The 25,559-nt window shown below is 34.2% G+C and overlaps 1 protein-coding gene across 1 annotated transcript in view; it reads left to right on the top strand.

Annotated features, from left to right (window-relative positions):
- LOC125649172 (rap guanine nucleotide exchange factor 4-like) overlaps nucleotides 1-25,559 on the top strand; it is an 82,946-nt gene that overhangs the window by 9,075 nt on the left and 48,312 nt on the right. The window contains exons 5-9 of the mRNA XM_048876448.2: nucleotides 3,255-3,401; nucleotides 8,344-8,401; nucleotides 8,806-8,912; nucleotides 10,935-11,163; nucleotides 22,787-22,970. Of these exons, the coding sequence (XP_048732405.2) occupies nucleotides 3,255-3,401; nucleotides 8,344-8,401; nucleotides 8,806-8,912; nucleotides 10,935-11,163; nucleotides 22,787-22,970 (725 nt within the window). The remainder of the gene's footprint in view (nucleotides 1-3,254; nucleotides 3,402-8,343; nucleotides 8,402-8,805; nucleotides 8,913-10,934; nucleotides 11,164-22,786; nucleotides 22,971-25,559) is intronic.

The raw sequence follows: 25,559 nt of genomic DNA, 5'->3' as shown, positions 1-25,559 counted from the left end.
TTTAGATGACAAAGCTTGCACATACAGTGTTAATATAAACTGATATATGTAGCTATTGCAGAAATCTCATTGACCACACTTATTCGCTAACACCCCCCTCCCCAAAACAGACTACAAGAGAGAGTGGGGGGGGGGGGGGGGGGGGGGGGGGTTTAATGTATAATGATTTTCAATTAGTGCAATGATGATATTATCACTCTCACTAGAAAAATTTTGGTGCTCTGGCTCCAGGATCCTGAAGCAGACTTAGCATGCAGGGGTGGATCTGAAATATTTTGTGAGGAGGTTGTAGTGACACAAAGTAACCTGTGGTAAAAATTTCCCAACAAAAAAACAGGGGGGGGGGGGTGTAACCCCATGTAGTGATACTATGGCTCTAGCTTACATCAAAATTACTGTAAAACTTGAACTTAAAATTTCCAATAATCATACAATTTTATAAGCATACAATTGTTTCACATATTTTATTACAATAACTGCTTTAGTGGCAATGAAATGACACTTGTCAATCTTTGTTATTTCAGAAATTGTGTGTATCTATTAAAACAGAGTTTGCTTTGCAAATTAGCATCCATGTTTTATATATCAAATAAAGTATATTGTGTATTTGTATCGCATTGCACCTCACTTAACGGTACCCTTGTTTAATAGCAACACTTTAATGTAAAATGTCGTACCCACGGGGGAATCTTCAAAGGTCATTTCTCAAGGTCACAAGTTGCTACTTCAAAGACTTCTGGAATGTTGCATTGTAACCTTATTGATTGTTGTCAGATGGCCATTAAAGTAGTAATATTTAATTAGATTTTGAAGAGAATAAGTAGCTACCATTGTGAAATCATGGAACAGTTTGACCTGTATTCCATTACACCTGAAGTTATATGATAAAATCACATGCTTCTCCAATTCTACAAATTACTTCATGCCTCCGTTGTTTTCATACTATTCCTTGAATACAGAAATTCATCATAGTCGTATATCGTTCTTTATGGTAAACTTTTTATGAATTTACAATAAATGACATAAAGACATTAATTTCTTGGAAATTACTGAAAATCGCTAGAATGGAAAATACAAATTTAGATTTCAAAGTTAATCCTTGCATCTTAATAATGCAAATGCAGTAGTCTAGTTTTGCATGTATCCTTATAATAATTAAAGACTAAATTGCTGTCAGACACATTTTTCAAGGACAACCCAAACAATCACCAAATTTCTGAAACCATATTCCAGAGGAGGAATCAGTCTGGAAAACAATTTGAATTTAAGAATTTGACATTTGAATATGGAAATTCATGAATTTCAGGGAAATCAGAGAATGTTTGACCTATGAGAGTCAGAAATAGCTATTACTGAATCGAACTCTTTGTAATTCGCTATAGATGTGGATAATGAAATTATATTTTGTAATTTTTTTGTTACAGAATATTTTTCACTCTGATGAGTCAAGATTATCAAGAAAAGATCTGCAAATTGTACTACCTGTCCTGTAAAGATGGTGCTTCACAAGTTCAAAGCGGCTTTGTCGGATTATTCTCGCACCCCTTAATAATTTATATTTTATTGATGTGCTGACACTAAGCAATGAGAATTTAAAGTATAGCTACATGTCACGGAAACCTATTCCGCAGTCATAAAACACATACTCAAGGAAAGAGAATGTGCCCAATTGCGTCTTCATAAAATTTGTTTCTTATTAATTGTGCTGAATTAATTAATTCCAATCACGCAAGGCGAGGATGGGAATATCAATATATATTGACAGACAGAAAAAGAGAAAAGTCTGGATAGCGATTACTAGATAAATAAAGCACTCCCTCATCATTGTGATATTCACTTTAAACTATTGATTCAAGGGAAGTAAATTGAATGTTCCTTACCTAAGGCCCACAAATTAAGTTCATCAGAAAGTGTTGGCACCTTTTTTCCTAGCCAGAATATGATTTATCTTGGGCTTCTGACATCGTTATGAACCTCTATAGAAAACTGTAGCAGGATAGCAGGATACTATTTCCTAATTATTCACAGTAAGGGCAGTGGATATTGATAAAAAAGATTATACAGCTATGGGAATTTGTGTATTTGTTTATACAGGCTTATTGCGGAAATGCATATCTGTCATGAATATTCCCACTGCATCCATATTTAATCCGGCTATCTGACCTAATGCTGGATCTCGTATTTGTATTGAAAGTCATTGCAAGATAAAAGAGACTTTCTAAAATATTTCTTACAGGTTTTCCTGAAATTGATATATTTTGTGTATTTTTGATTGATGTACATTGTGACAAAACATGATATAAATCTCGTTTCTTTGAATTATTTGTACTTCCACTGCAGATGATCTTATTAATAAGTGATTTTTTCATTACAATTTATATGGACCAAGTTTTGCACCTGTCCCTATTAGATGGTAGGATATTGGATGCATGTAGGTTTAGTTTTATAGAATTGGATACATGTAGGTGCAGTATTTAATAGATGTAGGTGTATGCAGTATTTAATAGATGTAGGTGTATGCAGTTTTTAATAGGTGTAGGTGCAGTATTGAATATTGGATACATTTAGGTGCAGTATTATACCTATTAAAGGTGCAGTATTCATACATTTAGGTGCAGTATTGGATACATTTAGGTGCAATATTGAGTATTGGATACATTTAGGTGCAGTATTGGATACATTTAGGTGCAGTATTGAGTATTGGATACATTTAGGTGCAGTATTGGATACATTTAGGTGCAATATTGAGTATTGGATACATTTAGGTGCAGTATTGGATACATTTAGGTGCAATATTGAGTATTGGATACATTTAGGTGCAGTATTGGATACATTTAGGTGCAGTATTGAGTATCGGATACATTTAGGTGCAGTATTGGATACTTTAGGTGCAGTATTTATTTAGTGAAATTTATGTGCATAATTGGCCACATGTAGGTGCAGAATTGAAATGTTCAACAGGTGCTGGTTCTCTGAAGGCCAGATTACATGGTCTCATGATCATAGCAGAATTTTCTTTTTATGAATATATCTATATTACAGTGTCTAAATACCCAAGCACCATTTATACACCGTCACGATAACTTTATGAATAAAGATGACAAAATTTGATTTTAATCTGGTTGTAGACATGCAGGAGTAACTGTGTTTGTTTCTGCAGTATGTCTTTTCAAAATGGCAATTATGGTTTAATTGCAGATCTGTAAACCCTTTGCAATGTTTGAGACTAGTCTACCATGGCTATCATTTTTCAGGATGCAGTTATCGTCAGTAATCTTGTACCGGGCATCTGCTTTGGGGAGTCCATCTTGACCAACAAACCCAGATATGGTACAGTGACCACTCGAGAATTTACCGAGCTCATCAGAGTGGAACAAAAGGACTTCAAAATCCTGTGGGAGGTAAATTAATATGCAATGATTTAAAAAGAGAAATCCTGTGAGATGTAAAATACGGGATGACTTAAAAACAAGAGAAATCCTGTGAGATGTAAAATACAGGATGACTTAAAAACAAGAGAAATCCTGTGGAAAGTAAATACGGAATGATATAACCTGTGGGAGGTCAAATACAGGATGACTTAAAAACAAGAGAAATCCTGTGGGAAGTAAATACAGAATGATTTAACCTGTGGGAGGTCAAATACAGGATGACTTAAAAACAAGAGAAATCCTGTGGGAAGTACAGACCCTGAAACGTGCTACTACACCAGTTGCACGGTACGGTTCGGTACGCTTTATGAATGGTACGGTTCGTTTTCTGAACGGTACGGTTCGTTTCTTGAACGGTACGGTTCGTTTCTTGCACGGTACGGTGCGCTTCTTGAACGGTACGGTTCGCTTCTTGCACGGTACGGTTTGCTAAAAATAGCTGCACGCTTTGTGAATGGTTTGCACGTTTTATTAATGAGGTGGGCGTCACGCTGAACGCTTTGACTTCGTATAAATTGTACGTTTCGATAGTTTGTTTTCACTCGATCGGTCTTATTCGGCTCTTTGATTATCGGCTGCAGGATTTGTGGTTGTGTTAGAATGTGCACATGGGGAAATGAGACGTTATTTTTGATTGCTTCGATGGAATAATTCCATATTGATAACGTACATAAAAGTTATGAATAAAAGTTTTTAGAATTTGCTTAAGTCTAAGTCTTAATGGTTGTTATTACGTTTCAATTTGTTTTTCATTTCTCATCAGACATTTATTAATTTACGATTTTATAAAAAGTTGTTACATGAACTGCTCCCCGACATGGGCGTGCGTAAGTGTAAAAACAAAGCGTATTAAGTTTCTGGATATAAATTACAGTACCTAAATTGGAAAAGTTTTTAAGAAGAAGTGAATTTTGTTTTGAATACACTAAAGTCGCAAATGACACAATGATTATTTTCTGCACTTCACATTTATTGTGATTTATCATCGGCATTATGAAAGATCCAGGATATCTGCACGTGAAGTTTGTACGTCCTTTTTTGTCAGCATTCAGTCATTCATAATTAATAATGTTAGATATCTGTTGCATTTGTCTTTGAATCAAATAACATGATGATAATACATATATATTCCTATCCTTTATCACGCGAAGTCCGATTTTCATTTCCCCGACTTTATTTTTGATCACTGAAAATTGAATTTAAAAAAATTAACAGAAAAGTAAGTCAAGTGTATAGTTTGCAATAAAAATGTTTCATATACCTTTTCTATATATTGTTGAAATACTTGAAAATGCTGAAATGAATAATTTTTTGCGGCCGATTTGATAAAACTAAACATATGCAGAACATATAGAAATAATGTTTAAATCATATTTCGTTTTGTTAACAATGCCTTCCGGGGACCTTGATTGGTCAATAAAATATCTTGTATCTTAATAATAATATACATACGTGTACATGTGGCTGAAAAAGTGGGTCACGTGACATAAATTGCACACTTTCTGCACGGTACGGTACGCTTTCGGGCTTTTGGGGGCGGGGTTTGCATAATATTATCCTGCACGCTTTCTGCACGGTACGGTACGCTTTTTGAACGATACGGTTCGTTTCTTGAATGGTACGGTTCGTTTTTTGCACGGTACGGTACGTTTCTTGAACGGTACGTTTCGTTTCTTGCACGGAACGGTTCGGTTCGTTTTTAAGGTGTAGTAGCACGTTTCAGGGTCTGTAAATACAGAATGATTTAACCTGTGGGAGGTCAAATATAGGATGACTTAAAAACAAGAGAAATCCTGTGGGAGGTCAAATACGGAATGATTTTACAAAAGAGAAGAAATCCTGTGGAAAGTAAATACAGAATGATTTAAAAACAAGAGCCAGTGTTAATCAAGAGTTGTTCAAATTCACAACAGTGCTTTGTTTATCCTATGACTTCATAACAGTAACAGCCACCTTGAAGGAATAAGAATAGTCATTTATTAAAATACAAATCAAATAAAGAATAATAAACAAACATATATAAAGTCAGAACTATCGAAATATGTTAGCTCTAAAACAGATAGTAATACACCCCAAGATTTTTGTAGAAACGAGATAGAATGCAAGTGAATTGTACTTGAAAAATCATGAAAAATTAATATATATAATTGAGAAATGTAGTGTATGTCCTTAAATCAGTGTAGTGTGAAATAATTAATTTGGTGGCCACCTTAAATCACTGAATTGTGAAATCATTAATTTGGAGGCCACCTTAAATCACTGAATTGTGAAATCATTAATTTGGAGGCCACCTTAAATCACTGTAGTGTGAAATCATTAATTTGGAGGCCACCTTAAATCACTGAAGTGTGAAATCATTAATTTGGAGGCCTCTGTATATTATGCTCTTCAATCATGTATTGTACCTCAGCAGCGCCATTTTACAACAGCAAACAGAGATATATAAAAGGAAACAAACAGTTCGTACACCTGGCAAGTATATTGCATACATAAAAAAAATAGTACAAAGGAAAAACGATCATCATAAACATGAAGCATGGGACACTTCACTAAATCTGCAGAGGGACACTTTTTATATATTTTCTTAATGAAGGCACATCAATTTTTTTCTATAAAAAAAAAGAAGCAGACTGTTGTTTGACATGGTTTCAGTGTAATACTCTTCAGAAATTTTATTTAGTGGAAAATTATATAGACCATTGATATCAAATAATAACGTCCCAGAATTAACAGTATGCATACTCTCATACCAAGCATCACGAAAGCGCCATATGACATCGATCTGGGCCACATTTTACAAAAAACTTTCGACTAAGACCAAAATCTTTGTTTGCAATTTATTTCATTCTTATATTGATTATATTGTGATTTAAGAGGAATTCAGTTATGTAATATTATATAAGTATAATGTCACAAAATCAATTAAACTGACAAATATTAAGACCTATAATGTAACATTGTTAGTCTTAGTCATAAGTTCTTTTGTAAAACAGAGTTCTGGTTTACAGAATTTAATGTGATTTTTAGATGTATTTCATGATATGTAAAAAATGAGATGAAATGCTCCATACACTGGAGGAAAAAAATCAATGTATTCCATTAGATAATTTTAGTTCACAGCCCTCTAAACCTGGTTTGGTTTCTAGATTAAACTCCCTTAATGTGTAAAGTGTTCATTAAACACCATAAAAGGCAATTATCTTTGTCACCATTTTTTTTAATGATAAATTGGGATTTTAGAGCTTTAGTATGGAGAAGCCAAACTATAGATTTTACAGATAAGTGAATTCACTGTGTGTGAACAAAGGACTTATCTCTGAATGTATCACAAGTGGACTTTGCACTTTATAGATGGTTTATTACATACATACCTTGAAGGACACACTATTGACCTTCAAACTACAAGAGCATATCATGTTCAATGGTTTTTATGAATAGCTACTCAAAAGAAAGAAAATTCCCCAAGCTGTCTACAGATTATTGTGCAGCCAATGAAATGAACTTAGCTTAAAAATCCCGTAAAGTTTGAATTTAGCATACGTCGCAGATGTTGTGTGTATACTCAGATTACAAAACCATGTGGAAGCAATTCTTTAAGGATTTTCTTTCAGTTTTGAAAAGTGCAGTCATGAAAACAGCAGCATTTAGATACAGTGTTTTTCTCTGATGTTGTAAACTTGTGGACGTATTAGTTTTTACATGGTCAAAAAATTAGCAGTGTGTCAAGCTTGGATTCCCCAGGAGCTAAATTGTCTTCACTTGAGAATCCAATTCTGGTAGCCTGGAAACAAGACCCTAATGAGGCTTGTGGATTTTCTGTTGTAAAAAAAAACCCAGGCATATCACAGGAGATTATCTTGCTACGTACTGCTTTACAATTGACTTGTTAGTTCAAACATGGAAAACTGTCTTCCTTACTGTGAGAGCCGGAGTAAATGATTCTTCCTAGTTTTCAGTGTGTTGATGTGACAAGTGATATTGATCTGCCATGTTGAAAATTTCTGCTGTACCTGTCAATACTGATCCTTTCCCTGCATGCATTTTGACAAGATTTTGACAGTTTGGAGATGCAGTTTGAATTAGTGTTCATAGACTTCTAACACAGAACATTCCAAAGGCTCTCCAATTTGAGGTCCTGATCAAATAAACATTGACAGATCCAGTCCATGCAAATTAAGTCATAGGGGAGAAAAGCATTTCATTTTCCTCATTTGATGGACATTTTTACCTGATTACACAGTTGATGGGTTAATCTTGGTGCTCACAGTTTGACAATGATGTGAATATCCAAGGGCTATTTTGCTATTCTAGCAATCTTCTATTGCTGACTGAGTGGCCTATAGGATTTGAGCTTTTAGTACCACCTCGTTCATCAGCCATGCTACTTGCAATAAATCTCTCTACGGCAAAGGGAAAAAAAGAGTCCATTATTATCAAAAACAGTAACATTAATACCATTTGTGCTAAAACAACTATGAATTATAATCTCATGGGGAGGCCATGTTTTTCTTGAGAGAAAATTACTAACAGTTTTGGTTATTTGGGGGACATGGCGATAGAATTCTCGGCAGATGATAATACAATTCAAAGTGAAAAGAAAGGAACAGCTTTTGATATGAGAACCAATATCAAAATAATGCTAATAAAATTATGAAGCCCTAATATTGAAGGGATCATGAAAGTGAAAAGAACACAAAGCTTGTCTTATTCCTGGAAGACCCTGAAAAAAATAAATCTGAGAACCCCTTTTAAAAGAACCCTCAGACCCCAAAAGTTGTCTGCCCCAGATTTGATTCATCTGAGCAAAGAACAAGTGTTCTGCTCTGATGGTTTGGACATTTGTCTGGGTTACCCGGTGTATGAGCTAGATTTAAAACAAAATGGACAAAAACTCTGTATTTGCTCTTTGCAGGGGAGTAAGAAATTGCTAGAAGGAGTTATCACCCCTTTGGAGAGGCTGTCGGTGACAGGTGAGTGACATCTCACATGCAGGTATGGGGCGGGGCAGCAGTTAACTTTGCTGAGTGACATCTCACTTGTAGGTAGGGGGTGGGGCAGCATGAGTTAACTTTGCTGAGTGACATCTCACTTGTAGGTAGGGGGTGGGGCAGCAGTTAACTTTGCAGAGTGACATCTCGCATGTAGGTAGGGGGTAGGGCAGCAGTTAACTTTGCTGAGTGACATCTCACTTGTAGGTATGGGGAGAAGATAGGGGGTGGGGCAGTTCACTCTGCAGACTAAATCATCTGATCTTAACTACATATGTAGTTTTATTGATATAGAAAAGAAAATGAACCCAATACCTTACTGTAAAGCATGTATGTACCTAAATGCCATTTTTTCTACGTTCTAACTTTTGAAAGATATTTTAAAGCCAACCCATTGCCACATTCTCCTGCTTTAACCAGACCTGGGAGACGGAAGTCATCTTCAGCAGCTAAATATAACGGCCAACCGAACCCAGCAGCACCTATCACTAGTGTAAGTCTTAATGTCAGTCAGCAGCACCTATATCTATAGTGTAAGTCTTAATGTCAGTCAGCAGCACCTATAACTAGTGTAAGTCTTAATGTCAGTCAGCAACACCTATCACTAGTGTAAATCTTAATGTCAGTCAGCAGCACCTATATCTATAGTGTAAGTCTTAATGTCAGTCAGCAGCACCTATAACTAGTGTAAGTCTTAATGTCAGTCAACAGCACCTATCACTAGTGTAAGTCTTAATGTCAGTCAGCAGCACCTATAACTAGTGTAAGTCTTAATGTCAGTCAACAGCACCTATCACTACTGGAAGTCTTAATGTCAGTCAGCAGCACCTATATCTATAATGTAAGTCTTAATGTCAGTCAGCAGTACCTATATCTATAATGTAAGTCTTAATGTCAGTCAGCAGCACCTATATCTATAGTGTAAGTCTTAATGTCAGTCAGCAGTACCTATAACTAGTGTAAATCTTAATGTCAGTCAGCAGCACCTATATCTATAGTGTAAGTCTTAATGTCAGTCAGCAGCACCTATCACTACTGGAAGTCTTAATGCCAGTCAGCAACACCTATATCTATAGTGTAAGTCTTAATGTCAGTCAACAGCACCTATAACTAGTGTAAGTCTTAATGTCAGTCAACAGCACCTATCACTAGTGTAAGTCTTAATGTCAGTCAGCAGCACCTATAACTAGTGTAAGTCTTAATGTCAGTCAACAGCACCTATCACTAGTGTAAGTCTTAATGTCAGTCAGCAGCACCTATATCTATAGTGTAAGTCTTAATGTCAGTCAGCAGCACCTATATCTATAGTGTAAGTCTTAATGTCAGTCAGCAGTACCTATAACTAGTGTAAGTCTTAATGTCAGTCAGCAGCACCTATATCTATAGTGTAAATCTTAATGTCAGTCAGCAGCACCTATAACTAGTGTAAGTCTTAATGTCAGTCAGCAGCACCTATATCTATAGTGTAAGTCTTAATGTCAGTCAGCAGTACCTATATCTATAGTGTAAGTCTTAATGACCTATAACTAGTGTAAGTCTTAATGACCTATAACTAGTGTAAGTCTTAATGACCTATAACTAGTGTAAGTTGTACGGTCAGCGTGACATGGAATTTCCGCCGGGAGAGGTTACTGGAAATGTTGCTGTTTTAGTAAGTGACATTAAGTTTACCTGCAGGGAGTGAACCTGTGATATAGTTCTGCTATGTCTGATTGATTTAAACTGAGGAATTGTGTTAATTAGGATACCTGGCAAGTGATATAAATACTATTTACGGTCTCGATATACTGCAGTGATTCATATGTTGATGTTGGATTCCTAAATTGTATCATTTTCTCCGATATAGACGGAAGCACGTTAGGGGATTTAATTATGTCAGCTGTCATTCACATGACTAAATGAAAGAAAAAGTTATATTGTGGCCCATCATTATTTTCCATATCAAGGAAGAAATTATGCTTCATTGCTACATTTGCCAAGAAAAAATTACCTGTTTTACTTCAAATATTGATGAGTCTAAAATATAATGATTTATTTATTATCTCTCCAAATACTACTTTAAAATGATTTTGCACAAAATGTTTCTATTGCCATAGAGATATGATGTTATCGGTATAGATGTGGACGTATATAATATAAAAATGCAACCCATTTCATTAACTCTTGTGATCGAATTGCAGATATGAAGGATGACTAAAACGTTATCATTTAAGAATCAATGTTTAACTCAAGTAAAATATATTTGTCACATAGTTTATTCATTAGATGCTGGACACGCATGAGGTGCGTTGATCATCCTGAAATCTCTTATGTCATGAATATTGGAATATTAGATATTTGTCTTGAATTTCATGTTTCTATCATGCACAGGATTTAGCAGTTACATCAGCATTTGAACATTAACACTTCGACTCTTAGAAGGTGTTCTGGATCAGACCGGTTTAGATTCTGTGTGTACAAGTTTGTTTAAAAAGAAAACTGGTTTTTGAAAATTATGTACCAACAACAATTACAGATTCCCTCAGAAAAGTTAAAAAGAGCTGGTCAAGTGTTGCGGACAGTTCTTTTAACTCGTGCTCCACACATGGTGCGGGACAGGAAGTACCATTTGCGGACATACAGAAAATGCATGGTGGGAACTGAAATGGTGGAATGGTTGCTACAGCAGAGCCCACTCGTTCATTCGAGGAATCAGGCTGTGGGCATCTGGCAGTCGCTGTGTGAGGAGGGTATTATCGTACACGGTAAGGTGCTCAGCAGACGTACTTAATGAGGAATAACACACCAGAGAAATCTCATACCGATGGAAAGAGGTGGATATGTACAATACAATTTTTGAAATTGAAAAGTTTAAAATTTACCGTATCTAATTAAAAAATGCAGTTTTAGTAGAACGTAATCTGAATAAAATTAAAACCCCTGTTGGACGCGAACGCATAAACTGCATATCAGCAGTTGAGACGTTAACCTACTGAGTTACCCAGCTAGGCAATCAAATTTAAAAGGAATATACATGTATTGCTGATATTCATATTTTCATTGAAGTTTCAAAAGGACGTCAACCATTTTGACGATGTAGTATTCCTCCTTAATGTCAAAATAGTTCTTTTAAGGGATGAGATCAAAAGTTCAATGTCTGACAAAAAACTTAATTCACATAGTTTTCACCAAGACCCCCCTTTAAAACTGAATATGATGAATGTTGAAGCTAATCGATCAATAAGTATAAACATACGATTATAAATAACACTCTGTGTACCTTTTCTACTGTTTATTGACAAATCTAAGCTATTTTAATGTTCATTGAAATGTAATATTGTGGTATTTAACAGTCACTTGTCTTTTTCCACTAAAGAGTAATCGATGTCAGGTGACAGAAACTTACGGGAGTTTTTACCCTCCCTCCTCCTAACTATTTGAATTTAGATTTATATCCGACATCGATCTTTTGATGTTGCCCCTAATCAATGTGGTTATATCACATTCACAGTTATAACAAAGTGAGATGTAACAAAATGGACGGAATTTTATACATGATATACCATTAAATTTTCACCCTCATCTTAAATGTGTAAATTTGAAACTGAGAGAATTTTTAAACGGTATGAAATCATTGTTCAATGCATTTGGGTGAAAATAACATGGATGAAAAGCTTCCTATTATACAATGTAAAGATATTGTTATTCAAATTTGAAAAAGAATTTACTGTTATCAATAAACTGGAGGTTATTATAAATCTGTGTGCTTGTGTGGGAAAAGTCCAGGGCTCACAATTTGGTTTTTTGGTTGGTTTTTTTTTTTTTTTTTTTTTTTTTTTTTTTACAAAATCAGCAAAGAGCTCATGGTGTCTGCTGATTTTGTAAAAAAAAAAAAAAAAAAAGCAAAGAGCTCATGGTGTCTGCTGTGAGTGCTTAAAGAGACAGTATCACTGTAGCTCATGGTGTCTGCTGTGAGTGCTTAAAGAGACAGTATCACTGTAGCTCATGGTGTCTGCTGTGAGTGCTTAAAGAGACAGTATCACTGTAGCTCATGGTGTCTGCTGTGAGTGCTTAAAGAGACAGTATCACTGTAGCTCATGGTGTCTGCTGTGAGTGCTTAAAGAGACAGTATCACTGTAGCTCATGGTGTCTGCTGTGAGTGCTTAAAGAGACAGTATCACTGTAGCTCATGGTGTCTGCTGTGAGTGTTAAAGAGACAGTATCACTGTGTTGATGCTCATAGTCACTTGTAAGGTAACTCCATTCAAGGAGAAAACATTGCACTGAAAACTAGTAAGGAAGAAATAGTCGCAAGCATCAAACATTGCACTGAAAACTAGTAAGGAAGAAATAGTCGCAAGCATCAAACATTGCACTGAAAACTAGTAAGGAAGAAATAGTCGCAAGCATCACTTTCTGGAATACTTGTTGCCGAGAACCGAGAATCTGTCATTATGTCAATGTATTAACAATGAATGTTTGGCTCATTCATGGAGAAATAACGTTTTTTAGTAAAATTGGCATGATGAACGGCAATTGCTGGTCTGCTTGCATGTTTTCCATGATATGCATTAGCGCATCTTGGAATATATGCTAGACAATCAATAATTACAGTTCATAACAATCAACAATTACAGTTCATAACAAACAACAATTACAGTTCAGAACAATCAACTACTACAGTTCATAACAATCAACAACTACAGTTCATAACAATCAACTACTACAGTTCATAACAATCAACAACTACAGTTCATTACAATCAACAACTACAGTTCATAACAATCAACAACTACAGTTCATAACAATCAACAACTACAGTTCAATAACAATCAACAACTACAGTTCATAACAATCAACAACTACAGTTCATAACAATCAACAATTACAGTTCATAACAATCAACTACTACAGTTCATAACAATCAACAACTACAGTTCATAACAATCAACTACTACAGTTCATAACAATCAACAACTACAGTTCATAACAATCAACAACTACAGTTCATAACAATCAACAATTACAGTTCATAACAATCAACAACTACAGTTCATAACAACCAACAACTACAGTTCATAACAATCAACTACTACAGTTCATAACAATCAACTATTACAGTTCATAACAATCAACAATTACAGTTCATAACAATCAACAACTAACAGTTCATAACGATCAACTATTACAGTTCATAACAATCAACAATTACAGTTCATAACAATCAACAGCTACAGTTCAACTATTACAGTTCATAACTATCAACAACTACAGTTCATAACAATCAACAATTACAGTTCATAACAATCAACTACTACAGTTCATAACAATCAACAATTACAGTTCATAACAATCAACTATTACTGTTCATAATAATCAACTATTACTGTTCATAATAATCAACTATTACAGTTCATAACAATCAACAACTACAGTTCATAACAATCAACAATTACAGTTCATAACAATCAACTACTACAGTTCATAACAATCAACTACTACAGTTCATAACAATCAACAACTACAGTTCATAACAATCAACAATTACAGTTCATAACAATCAACAACTACAGTTCATAACAATCAACAATTACAGTTCATAACAATCAACAATTACAGTTCATAACAATCAACAACTACAGTTCATAACAACCAACAACTACAGTTCATAACAATCAACTATTACAGTTCATAACAATCAACAATTACAGTTCATAACAATCAACAACTAACAGTTCATAACGATCAACTATTACAGTTCATAACTATCAACAATTACAGTTCATAACAATCAACAATTACAGTTCATAACTATCAACAGCTACAGTTCAACTATTACAGTTCATAACTATCAACAACTACAGTTCATAACAATCAACAATTACAGTTCATAACAATCAACTACTACAGTTCATAACAATCAACAATTACAGTTCATAACAATCAACTATTACTGTTCATAACAATCAACTATTACTGTTCATAACAATCAACAATTACAGTTCATAACAATCAACAACTACAGTTCATAACAATCAACAATTACAGTTCATAATAATCAACAACTACAGTTCATAACAATCAACAATTACAGTTCATAATAATCAACAATTACAGTTCATAACAATCAACAACTACAGTTCATAACAATCAACAATTACAGTTCATAACAATCAACAACTACAGTTCATAACAATCAACAATTACAGTTCATAATAATCAACAATTACAGTTCATAACAATCAACAATTACAGTTCATAACAATCAACAACTAGTTCTAATTGTAACGGGGACCGTTACATATGTTCCCCAAACCTCCCCCAATTAAAAAATGATGTTTTTGTGAATCTATAGCAAAAAATCATTTTATTTTAGCCTTTAATTACATGTAGTACGTTTAATATGGTCATTTCAGTACCAAAAAATGAAAGAAAGCGTTGCACGCGCATGCGTGTATGATTCCGAATTTTTGTTGATGTCGTTCAACAGGCATGTGTATCATATACCCACAGTGTGAATTTCATAACGTTTCCATCAAATATAAGGAAGTTATAGCGATTTTAAAATCGTCCAATCAGAATTCAGCACACGTGCATGCACGTGCTGAGCAGTAATTCTAACCACAGCAATTTGTAAGGAGTACCAAGACACATCTAAACCATTAATATCAATAGAATTTGATGAAAAACAAAAACGTTATCGTCCTTTAAAATTTGAACATTTAAAAACCGTTGCACGCGCATGCGCGTGTGCGTTGGCATTTTTTTGTTACACCAATATATAGATACTCATATTGTTTACGTATGCTTTGAATATCATCTCATTCGCTTCATAAATAAGATAGTTACAAACGTTTTAGTATTATCCAATCAAAATGAAGCGCACGTGCATGCGCGTGCAAATTGATAATTTTGACCATGCAAATCAGTTAAGGGTCTCAATATCTACCTATGATATGAATTTCAAGCCATTTCAATGAACAACAAAAAAGTTAGACTGATTCCAAAGTAAGTGTACAAATTTTGTAATGCGTGTGCACGCGCATGCGTGCGCGTGCTGACAAAATAACTATTATTTTTCATATGTACAAATGATATACTATCATCCTATTTAGGTTTTATATCGCTTCCTTTAATATTCTGATTTTCCATTTTTTGTACCAAAATTGCAATGCACGTGCAGACAAAATGACTATCACTATGCACATCTACAAACGCTATACTATCATCCTGGAAAGTTTCATATCGATCCTTTCTGTAGTTTCTGAGAACACTACCAGACAAAAAAGTACCGGAGAAAAAGAATAATAACTAGACACGATCTCGTTGCGAGCAACGAGTAGGTCTTCCATCCGATTTGTTGATGCACTCGGAGTTAAAAAAAAAAAAAAAAGACAAATGAGTCCCAATTTAGTTTCCGACTTGAAGACACTTTAGATATAATCAATTTTTCATATCATAAGCTTCTGAAGCAAAGTTGCGGTGAAATTCGTTTGAAATTCGACTCTCCAGGCGAACCATAAGGCCCGCGGGCCTATTTCTTGATGTCATTTGTTAGCCCTCTATAGATTCAACAACTTTAGTTCTATATGTCTTTACAAAATATTTACCTGTAAAAAGTTATTGAGATCGACCGATATTGACAAAAAATTGACTCTACAGGCGAGCCATTAGGACCATAGGCCTATTTCTTGATATCAATCGATAGATCTCGATAAACTGAACAACTTTTGTTCAATATGTCCTTACAAAATATTTACCAGTTACAAGTTTTTGAAATCGACTGATATCGACAAAAATCGACTCTACAGGCGAGCCATGAGGCCCACAGACCCATTTTTTGATATTGATCGATAGGTTATGACACATTGAACAACTTTTGTTCAATAATGCTTTTCAAAAAATATGTCGTTTTCAAGATATGAGGCGTCAAATATTTACGATTTTGGCCCTTAAAATCTCTAATTACGTAACATATGACCTACTTTTTGATTTGTTAAGATCAAGCTCGTTGAGATGAACATTTCCGCTTCTACAACTTATCATAAAATATTAATAGTTTCTGAGATATTCTCAAAAACATTTGGACCCTTCTGAACCCCTAATTTAAAGGGCCAGCCCGTTTTGCTTGATATCGTAAGAAAGGCCTTGTCATTTTAAACATTTTTTGCTCAACAAGTATTTAGAAATTCTTGACCGTTCTCGAGTTATCTCTACAAGAAATATTTAGGGGCCAAACTGTAGCTCCCTAACGGGGCCATATAGGGAAAAAACGAAATGTACATATTGTTTAGATTATCATTCTGAACAACTTTTGTTCAATAATGCTTTTCAAAATATTTGTCGTTTTCAAGATATGAGGCGTCAATTATTTATGATTTTGGCCCTTAAAATCCCTTATTACGTAACATATGACCTACTTTTTGATTTGATAAGAACAAGCTCGTTTAGATGAACATTTCCGCTTCAATGACTTATTACAAAATATTAATAGTTTCTGAGATATTCTCATAAACCTTTGGACCCTTCTGGGCCCCTAATTTAAAGGGTCAGCCCCTTTTGCTTGATATCGTAAGAAAGGTCATGACATTTCAAACATTTTTTGTTCAACAAGTATTTAGAAATTCTTTACCGTTCTCGAGTTATTTGTAGAAGTAATTTTTAGGGGCCAAACTGTAGCTCCCTAACGGGGCCACATAGGGTAAAAACGAAATATGCATATTGTTCAGATCATCATTCTGAACAACTTTTGTTCTTTATTGCTTTTCAAAATATTTGTCGTTTTCGAGATACAAGGGGTAAAAAATTTATGGTTTTGGCCCTTAAAATCCCTTATTACGTAACATATGACCTAAATTTTTATATGAATAGATTTGGATTGTTGAGATGAACATTTTTTGTTCTTTGACTTATACCAAAATATTAACGATTTTTGAGATATTTGATCTAGACTTTGAGCCCTTCTAGATCCCTAATTTAAGGGGCTAGCCCCTAAATATTGATATTTTCGAAAAGATCTCGTAAATGTGCACAACTTTTGTTCTACATGTCTTAACAAAATATTTGCAAGAAAAAAGATATTGGAGATCAAAGGTCAAAAATCGCCGAAATCGGCGAAAAATTTTGGCATCCATTTTTTCAGGTCCAGGCGAGCGTTTAGGCAAATCGCCTCCGGTAAAATCGAATCCCCCACAAATCTTCTAAAATGTTTACTCTATCTTGTGTAGAAATTTCAAGACTCTAGCTTCAAAATAACGGAGGAGATGTGTGGACAACAAGGCCCTTCAAAAAGTCACTAAAAGAGAGATAACTCCTGACCGGAAGTGACGTCAAGCACGAAATTTTGCAAGCAAAGTCTCGTCACCAAAAGACATCTTTCCTGAAAATTTCGTGAAAATCGATCGAGAAATGGCTGAGAAAAACGCGTGTACTACCAAGGAAAATAATAATAATAATAATGAAGAAGAAGAACGCGAACAATAATAGTAAGGTCTTCCGCAGGAGACGGAAGACCTTAATAATAATAATGAAGAAGAAGAAGAACGCGAACAATAATAGTAAGGTCTTCCGCAGGAGACGGAAGACCTTAATAATAAGAAACAGAGTAAAAACAATATGTTCCCAAACTTTGTTTGGGGAACATAATTACAGTACATAACAATCAACAACTACAGTTCATAACACTCAAGAATTACAGTTCATAACACTCAAGAATTACAGTACATAACAATCAACAATTACAGTTCATAACAAACAACTACTACAGTTCATAACAATCAACAATTACAGTTCATAACAATCAACTACAGTTCATAACACTCAAGAATTACAGTTCATAAGAATCAACAATTACAGTTCATAACAATCAACAATTACAGTTCATAACAATCAACTACAGTTCATAACAATCAACTACTACAGTTCATAACAATCAACAACTACAGTTCATAACAATCAACAACTACAGTTCATAACAATCAACAATTACAGTTCATAACAATCAACAACTACAGTTCATAACAATCAACAATTACAGTTCATAACAATCAACAACTACAGTTCATAACAATCAACAATTACAGTTCATAATAATCAACTATTACAGTTCATAACAATCAACAATTACAGTACATAACAATCAACAACTGCAGTTCATAACAATCAACTACTACAGTTCATAACAATCAACTACAGTTCATAACAATCAACAATTACAGTTCATAACAATCAACAATTACAGTACATAACAATCAACAATTACAGTTCATAATAATCAACTATTACAGTTCATAACAATCAACTACTACAGTTCATAACAATCAACAATTACAGTACATAACAATCAACAACTACAGTTCATAACAATCAACAATTACAGTACATAACAATCAACAACTACAGTTCATAACAAACAACTACTACAGTTCATAATAATCAACTATTACAGTTCATAACAATCAACAATTACAGTTCATAACAATCAACAACTACAGTACATAACAATCAACAACTACAGTTCATAACAATCAACAACTACAGTACATAACAATCAACAACTACAGTTCATAATAATCAACTATTACAGTTCATAACAAACAACTACTACAGTTCATAATAATCAACTATTACAGTTCATAACAATCAACTACTACAGTTCATAATAATCAACAATTACAGTTTATAACAATCAACAACTACAGTTCATAATAATCAACAGTTACAGTTTATAACAATCAACAACTACAGTACATAACAATCAACAACTACAGTACATAACAATCAACAACTACAGTTCATAACAATCAACAACTACAGTTCATAACAATCAACAATTACAGTACATAACAATCAACAACTACAGTTCATAACAAACAACTACTACAGTTCATAATAATCAACTATTACAGTTCATAACAATCAACAACTACAGTTCATAACAATCAACAATTACAGTACATAACAATCAACAACTACAGTTCATAACAATCAACAACTACAGTTCATAACAATCAACAACTACAGTTCATAACAATCAACAATTACAGTTCATAACAATCAACTACTACAGTTCATAACAATCAACTACAGTTCATAACAATCAACAATTACAGTACATAACAATCAACAACTACAGTTCATAACAAACAACTACTACAGTTCATAACAATCAACAATTACAGTTCATAACAATCAACAATTACAGTTCATAACAATCAACTACAGTTCATAACAATCAACTACTACAGTTCATAACAATCAACTACAGTTCATAACAATCAACAATTACAGTACATAACAATCAACAATTACAGTTCATAACAAACAACTACTACAGTTCATAACAATCAACTACAGTACATAACAATCAACAATTACAGTTCATAACAACTACAGTTCTTAATGCTATGTTCACTGAAAAAAGGTTATTTATTTCTTATATATTACTCCGTCATCGATTTTCCATAGAAATTGATTTACAGCACTTTGAACCTTATAGAAAAGATGTAAACTTGATAGACACGATAGCTATCATTTGGATGTAACAGTTTGGTTAGTGACTTAATAAATTCCATTACTCTTCTGTGACATTAAACCTATCCATATGAAAGTTTGAGACAGAATCTGAAAATAACAAGACTCTAAACCGGCTATAAATAAGCAGGAGCATCCATTTTCCAACTGTAGCATGACTGAAATAAAATTTCTGCTGTTATCAAATTCGTCTTAAGGTATCTGATACGTATAGAAATAATGCCCAATTCCTTCATTGAATATTGAACTCTATAAAATGGTACAAAAGATAAGTTTTCAAGAAATCTCTTGATATGCAAAGATTTCATTATAATTATAATCTGTAAAGAAAACTAAAGGTCATCGGGTAAAATCTGATGAAATTCAATTTTCTAATTTTTTGAGACAAGGGAAATAACTCTTTCAGAAGTAATTGTATTTAATTGTAATATACATTCTCAGACAGTTTGTACAAGCTGGATGATATAAACTAACAGTATACAATTACAATTGTCTCCAAATGTGAAAATCTCCGATACCTTGAATGATTTTTATCCATGCACACAGCACATCTGGACTTGTAGATAATTGCTATTAAGGGAATGCTGCGCAGTATTGACGCAGAAATGTGGATGTTTGTTGTATTGTTAAGCCTAATAGTGACACATTAATGAATGAAGAATTTGACATTTTAAGTCAATTGCTCTAAATAGCCATTAAGCAGAATAAAATTACATTTTAAGAAAAATGTTTACTGAAATAAAGACGTAAACTAGAACTAAGGCTTTCCTTGTCATAATGTCATAAAATTTCAGTGTCATTCCAAAGAATACAGGCTTGGTGAATCTTTACATGGAAAGAAAAGTGGCCACTTCATTGATCATTTGATATTGCATGTGGTCTTGTCCATGAACGTGACAAATATTGATATTCAACAAAGGAATCACTGTATCTTCATCGGTTTCACTAGCTGTTGTGATGTTTTCCATTAGAAATAATGACGCAGACTTGGCAGATAACAATTTTGGGCAGTGCAAACTGAGGACACTTGAGCCAGATATCTACTTTATTGATTTATTGAATACGCAGACAAGAACTCTTTTGTGTGGATTATACATGTTGTATGAAATTGAATTATTTCGAGACATCATGAAGAACAAATTTAGTATCATCAAAGGTCTACATCATCTGAAAATCGCTGCTCTTCAGGTTTAACCTCTGCTTTACCTTGAAAATGATTGAGTTCAGTAAACTAATTTCTCATGAGTTGTCATGCTAAATTGATTGAACATGGGTTAGGTTCCTGTGATGATCGAGTTTGTAGGAGTTATCTTTCTTATGTTAGCCAGATTGCCTGTATCACTACACATTCTGAAGGATGTTTAATGTTGATGATGATCCTTGAAAAGATTTTAGTGGAGGTTTCAGAGGAACCCCAATTTTTTTGAATTTTTTACAGGATATGTTGATGTGTTATTATCTCTATTACTGGATTTGGTTATTGTGTTGAAAAGGGAGATGCAGAATGGTGTACTATATTACTGTATAAGTTAGAGTGTAGGTAATCTCAGGTACTTCTGACTTAATACTAACCTCTTCCGGTCGTTCTTTTGGGTGACTTTAGAAATGAATCTTATGATTCTTTTCTTGATGCAGGTATCATAGGGAAAATTGGACGGAAAATTTCATCAATGCTTATAGTTTTATTAAGCAGGGAGATCTTTACAAAAATGATAAACTTCATAACCTATAGGTCAGGGGTTTGGTCATATAATGAAAATACATTAGGTTGGTTGTTTATTGTTTAATGTCCCGCTTGAGAATTTTTCAATCATATGGAGACGTCATCATTGCCGGTGAAGGGCTGCAAAATTTAGGCCTATGTTTGCACTTGCAATCTTAGAGCAAGGAGGGAACTTTATTGTGCTACACCTGCTGTGAAACGGGACCTTGATTTTTATGGTCTCATCCGAAGGACTGCCCCATTTAGTCGCCATTTACGATAAGCAAGGGGTACTGAGGACCTATTCTAACCCGGATCCCCACAGGATAAATGTTTAAAGAGGTTGTCATAATGGCTGACTTCCTTTTAAACATGAATGGAAATATGAATATCAACAATATTTTTATATCCCTTTTAAATCTAATCGCCTGGCTGGGTAGATCAGTTGGTTAACATGTTGAATGCTGATATGTAAATTGCAGGTTCAAGTCCAGCAGGGATTTTAATTTTTTTCAAATTATTCTACAAAGCTGCATTTTTCAACTAAATAAGGTAAATTTAAAAGTTTTCAATTTCAAAATGTTATTGCGCATATCCTCCACTGTTCATCCATTCAGATTTCTCTGAGGTGTTAATCCTCTTTAGAATTCGTTTTCTTTACTCCTGAACATTATAGCAAATAAATTTAATACATCATCAGAATTTGAATGAAGGACTCTACCAAAGCAGTGAAATTCATGGCCCAAGGTCAAGGGTTCAGACCCTAGCGCTGGACTATATAGATCTTGCACTAAATATGCATTAACTTAAAAGTCTTCAGATCCTTACAGAGTGCAACAAGTTTCAAGAAGTTTGTCATGTGACTTATTGTTTGACAGGTCATCTGAAGTGAAGAGATGGGGTGGGATGGGGGTCGAATAAAATTTGAGAAATGGGGTAATGTGATATCATGGGGTAGGTCTTCCCCCATCCTCCCACCATGCTACTACCCTGGATCCATTGAGGACTAAGGCAGTCTTTATTAGACCCTGTCAGCTATTTACACGCCCTTTAATGTGGATCTGACTGTAGAGTTTCACTAAATTATTGATACATTTGTTTGTGTTTTTGCATTCAGTATCAATATTTATGATTGACAATATTGTATCGTTCAGTGTGTAGAGAGCATCAGTTCAAGGACAAGTACCTGTTTTACCGTTTTTGTGAGGACGACCAGGGGGTGGGAACCATACCAAACCAGATCCAAAAGAAGGAATGTGAGGAAGAACTGCAGGACACTCTGATTACTCTGGCTCAGATCGGACCGGATGCCATGATGAGAATGATCCTCAGAAAATTGTAAGTCTCAAAAGTCTCATGAAAATTAACACACATTTTCTATCATGGCTCCAAGATATATTGTTTTGGGCTTTTTTGCCTATCTGTTTATGTCTGTAACTTTAACTTTGGTTTTAATTTCTGAACTACGGAAAGATTTGACAAACTGAAGGGTCAAGGTTAATTTAGATCAGAGCGAAGGTCATACAAATAATTGGCAGTTAGCCAGGTTTAATCTCTGGTGCCAGATAGGTCTGCTGGTAGAGCACCTGACTAGAGATTCAGGGGATCCGGGTTTGAATGTCAGTCTGACCAGGTTCATTGCATTGTCTTCCTTCCTGGTACATTTTCACGATTCCATACTGCTTGTCTGACAACATGCAAAGCTTCATCAAGAGTATGCTGGCACAAAGCAATGCAATTCATACACTCATGTATTTTCAAAATTGAAGTTTATTTTTCATTTCTGTTTGAACTCCCAGCTGTTAAAATGGGTGTATCATATTTATCAGATTTATACACACATTGCTCACAACTGCAACACTTTTTATGAGGCTGTCATTACAATTTGTAAAAATATCAAAGGCAAAAACATTGGAAATATAAATGTAATATATGGTATACTTTGAACAAAGTTTCATGATGCTAAAGGTGGTTTAAATACAAATATATTATTTGACAAAATGGTTCATTATCATGTCTTAAGTTTCATTATGCCCCCAAGATAAAAAAAAAATTAGGGGCATAACATATTTGGTCTGTGTCTTTGCAACTTTAACTCTGGTCATAGTTTGAATCATAGATGATCTGAAACTTCATACTAGAGGAACTGAAACATCAATATCACACCTTTGTCACAAGAGGTCAAGGTCAATTTTCCACCATTGACAGTTGAGGGTATAGTATTTCACATACATATTCGTGTGATCATTGAGTGAATTTGTGAAGAGTACAGGGACCAGTCTTAGTCTACTCCAAAAGGTCAAGGTCACTCTTAAATCAAAGAGATGAATTGTTGATGTAATATGACATGTATTATTTTGCTTGTTTAAAACTTGATGTATGTTGAATTATGAATTTGATCAAAAATGAATCCAGTGCCACACATCTCTCATCAACTTCTACTCTACAGTGGAGTTCTTTTATAAATATTTATTATCTATCCCATTCTTTTCTTACCTTTAAGTATATTAGCTACCCCATTCTTTTCTTACCTTTAAGTATATTAGCTTTCCCATTCTTTTTTTTTTTACCTTTAAGTATATTATCTATCCCATTCTTTTCTTACCTTTAAGTATATTAGCCCATTCTTTTCTTACCACGGGTGTGACCAGTAGACAGGGGATGCTTACTCCTCCTAGGCACCTGATCCCACCTCTGGTGTGTCCAGGGGTCCGTGTTTGCCCAGGTATCTATTTTGTATTGCTTATAGGAGTTATAAAATTGATAACTGTTCGTTATCTTCACCTTTCATAAACTGAAAGTCATATTGGGATTATATATATACATATATGAAATTTATTGCAGTATATATATATATATATATACTGCAGTAAATTTCAAGATACAGAATTATTAAAAAATAATAAAAAAAAATGCACGAGTCTTTAGACTAAAATTCATATAATGATAACTGGTATATTTATCATATGATTTAAATTTAAAAACAAATGTGTCATCAAGTTTCTTATATCTCAAACCAAAGTCATTCTAAATGGATGCTCTTCACAGATTCTGACAAACAAAACTGCAGTCATTTATTTTTTAAATTATATAGACAAAGCATTTATCAGGGGAGAAAGTCTACAACATAATCAAATATGATTTCGACGAGATTCAGCTGTAATCTCATTGGGATTATTAATTAATCTAGTACAAAGCTGCCTCTGGATTATTAGTGTTCCACAATCGAGGTCCTCGGTGATTCTGTTTGTGTTGTGGAGTCAGAAAGTACAATTTGACACAGTTTTTATATAGATTGTGAAATACTGGAACCTAATTCTAGTATCACAATATATTGCAGTCCTCTTATTTGTAACCATGCAGTATTCAAATTGAAAGTGAAAATGCAGTGACCTGTCACAGCTGTTTGAAGTGCCATGGGAGCTTACTGGGGTGAAAATGCCATTGGAAATGTGGTATATGTAGATAAACAGGAAATATTGCAGTCCTAGCTCTTATATAAATTGAAAATAAAACTGTGACAGCTGTTTGAAGTGCCATGGGTGCTTATCAGGGTGAATGTGCAATGACAGCATCATTACAGCTGTTTCATCAGGCATCGTAACAGTCTATGATAAATTCGTCTAGCGTAGACCCTTATTACATTCTCACGAAGTACATATCATCAGTAACAGGATATATAATGAAAAACACAAGGGTTTTCCTCAGACAAATAACTTCTGTAGTTCAAATAACAGGATGTACTATAACAAAAGAGAAACCTTAAGTCTCTTAACAAGGAGAATCAAAACGAGATGTAAAGATAAGCTATCCAAGATCCACATCTAGATCTGTCCTAAAATCAGTAATGCATCTGAAATAAACTAGATCCACCACTATATCTTTCTTTTAATCAGCAATTGATCTGATATAAAGCTTGATCCACCT

The sequence above is a fragment of the Ostrea edulis genome, chromosome 5 (assembly GCF_947568905.1).
Source record: "Ostrea edulis chromosome 5, xbOstEdul1.1, whole genome shotgun sequence".
Classification (NCBI taxonomy): Eukaryota; Metazoa; Mollusca; class Bivalvia; order Ostreida; family Ostreidae; genus Ostrea; species Ostrea edulis.
Note: the sequence above shows the minus strand (reverse complement) of the source record. Positions and strands in the feature narration are given on the sequence as shown.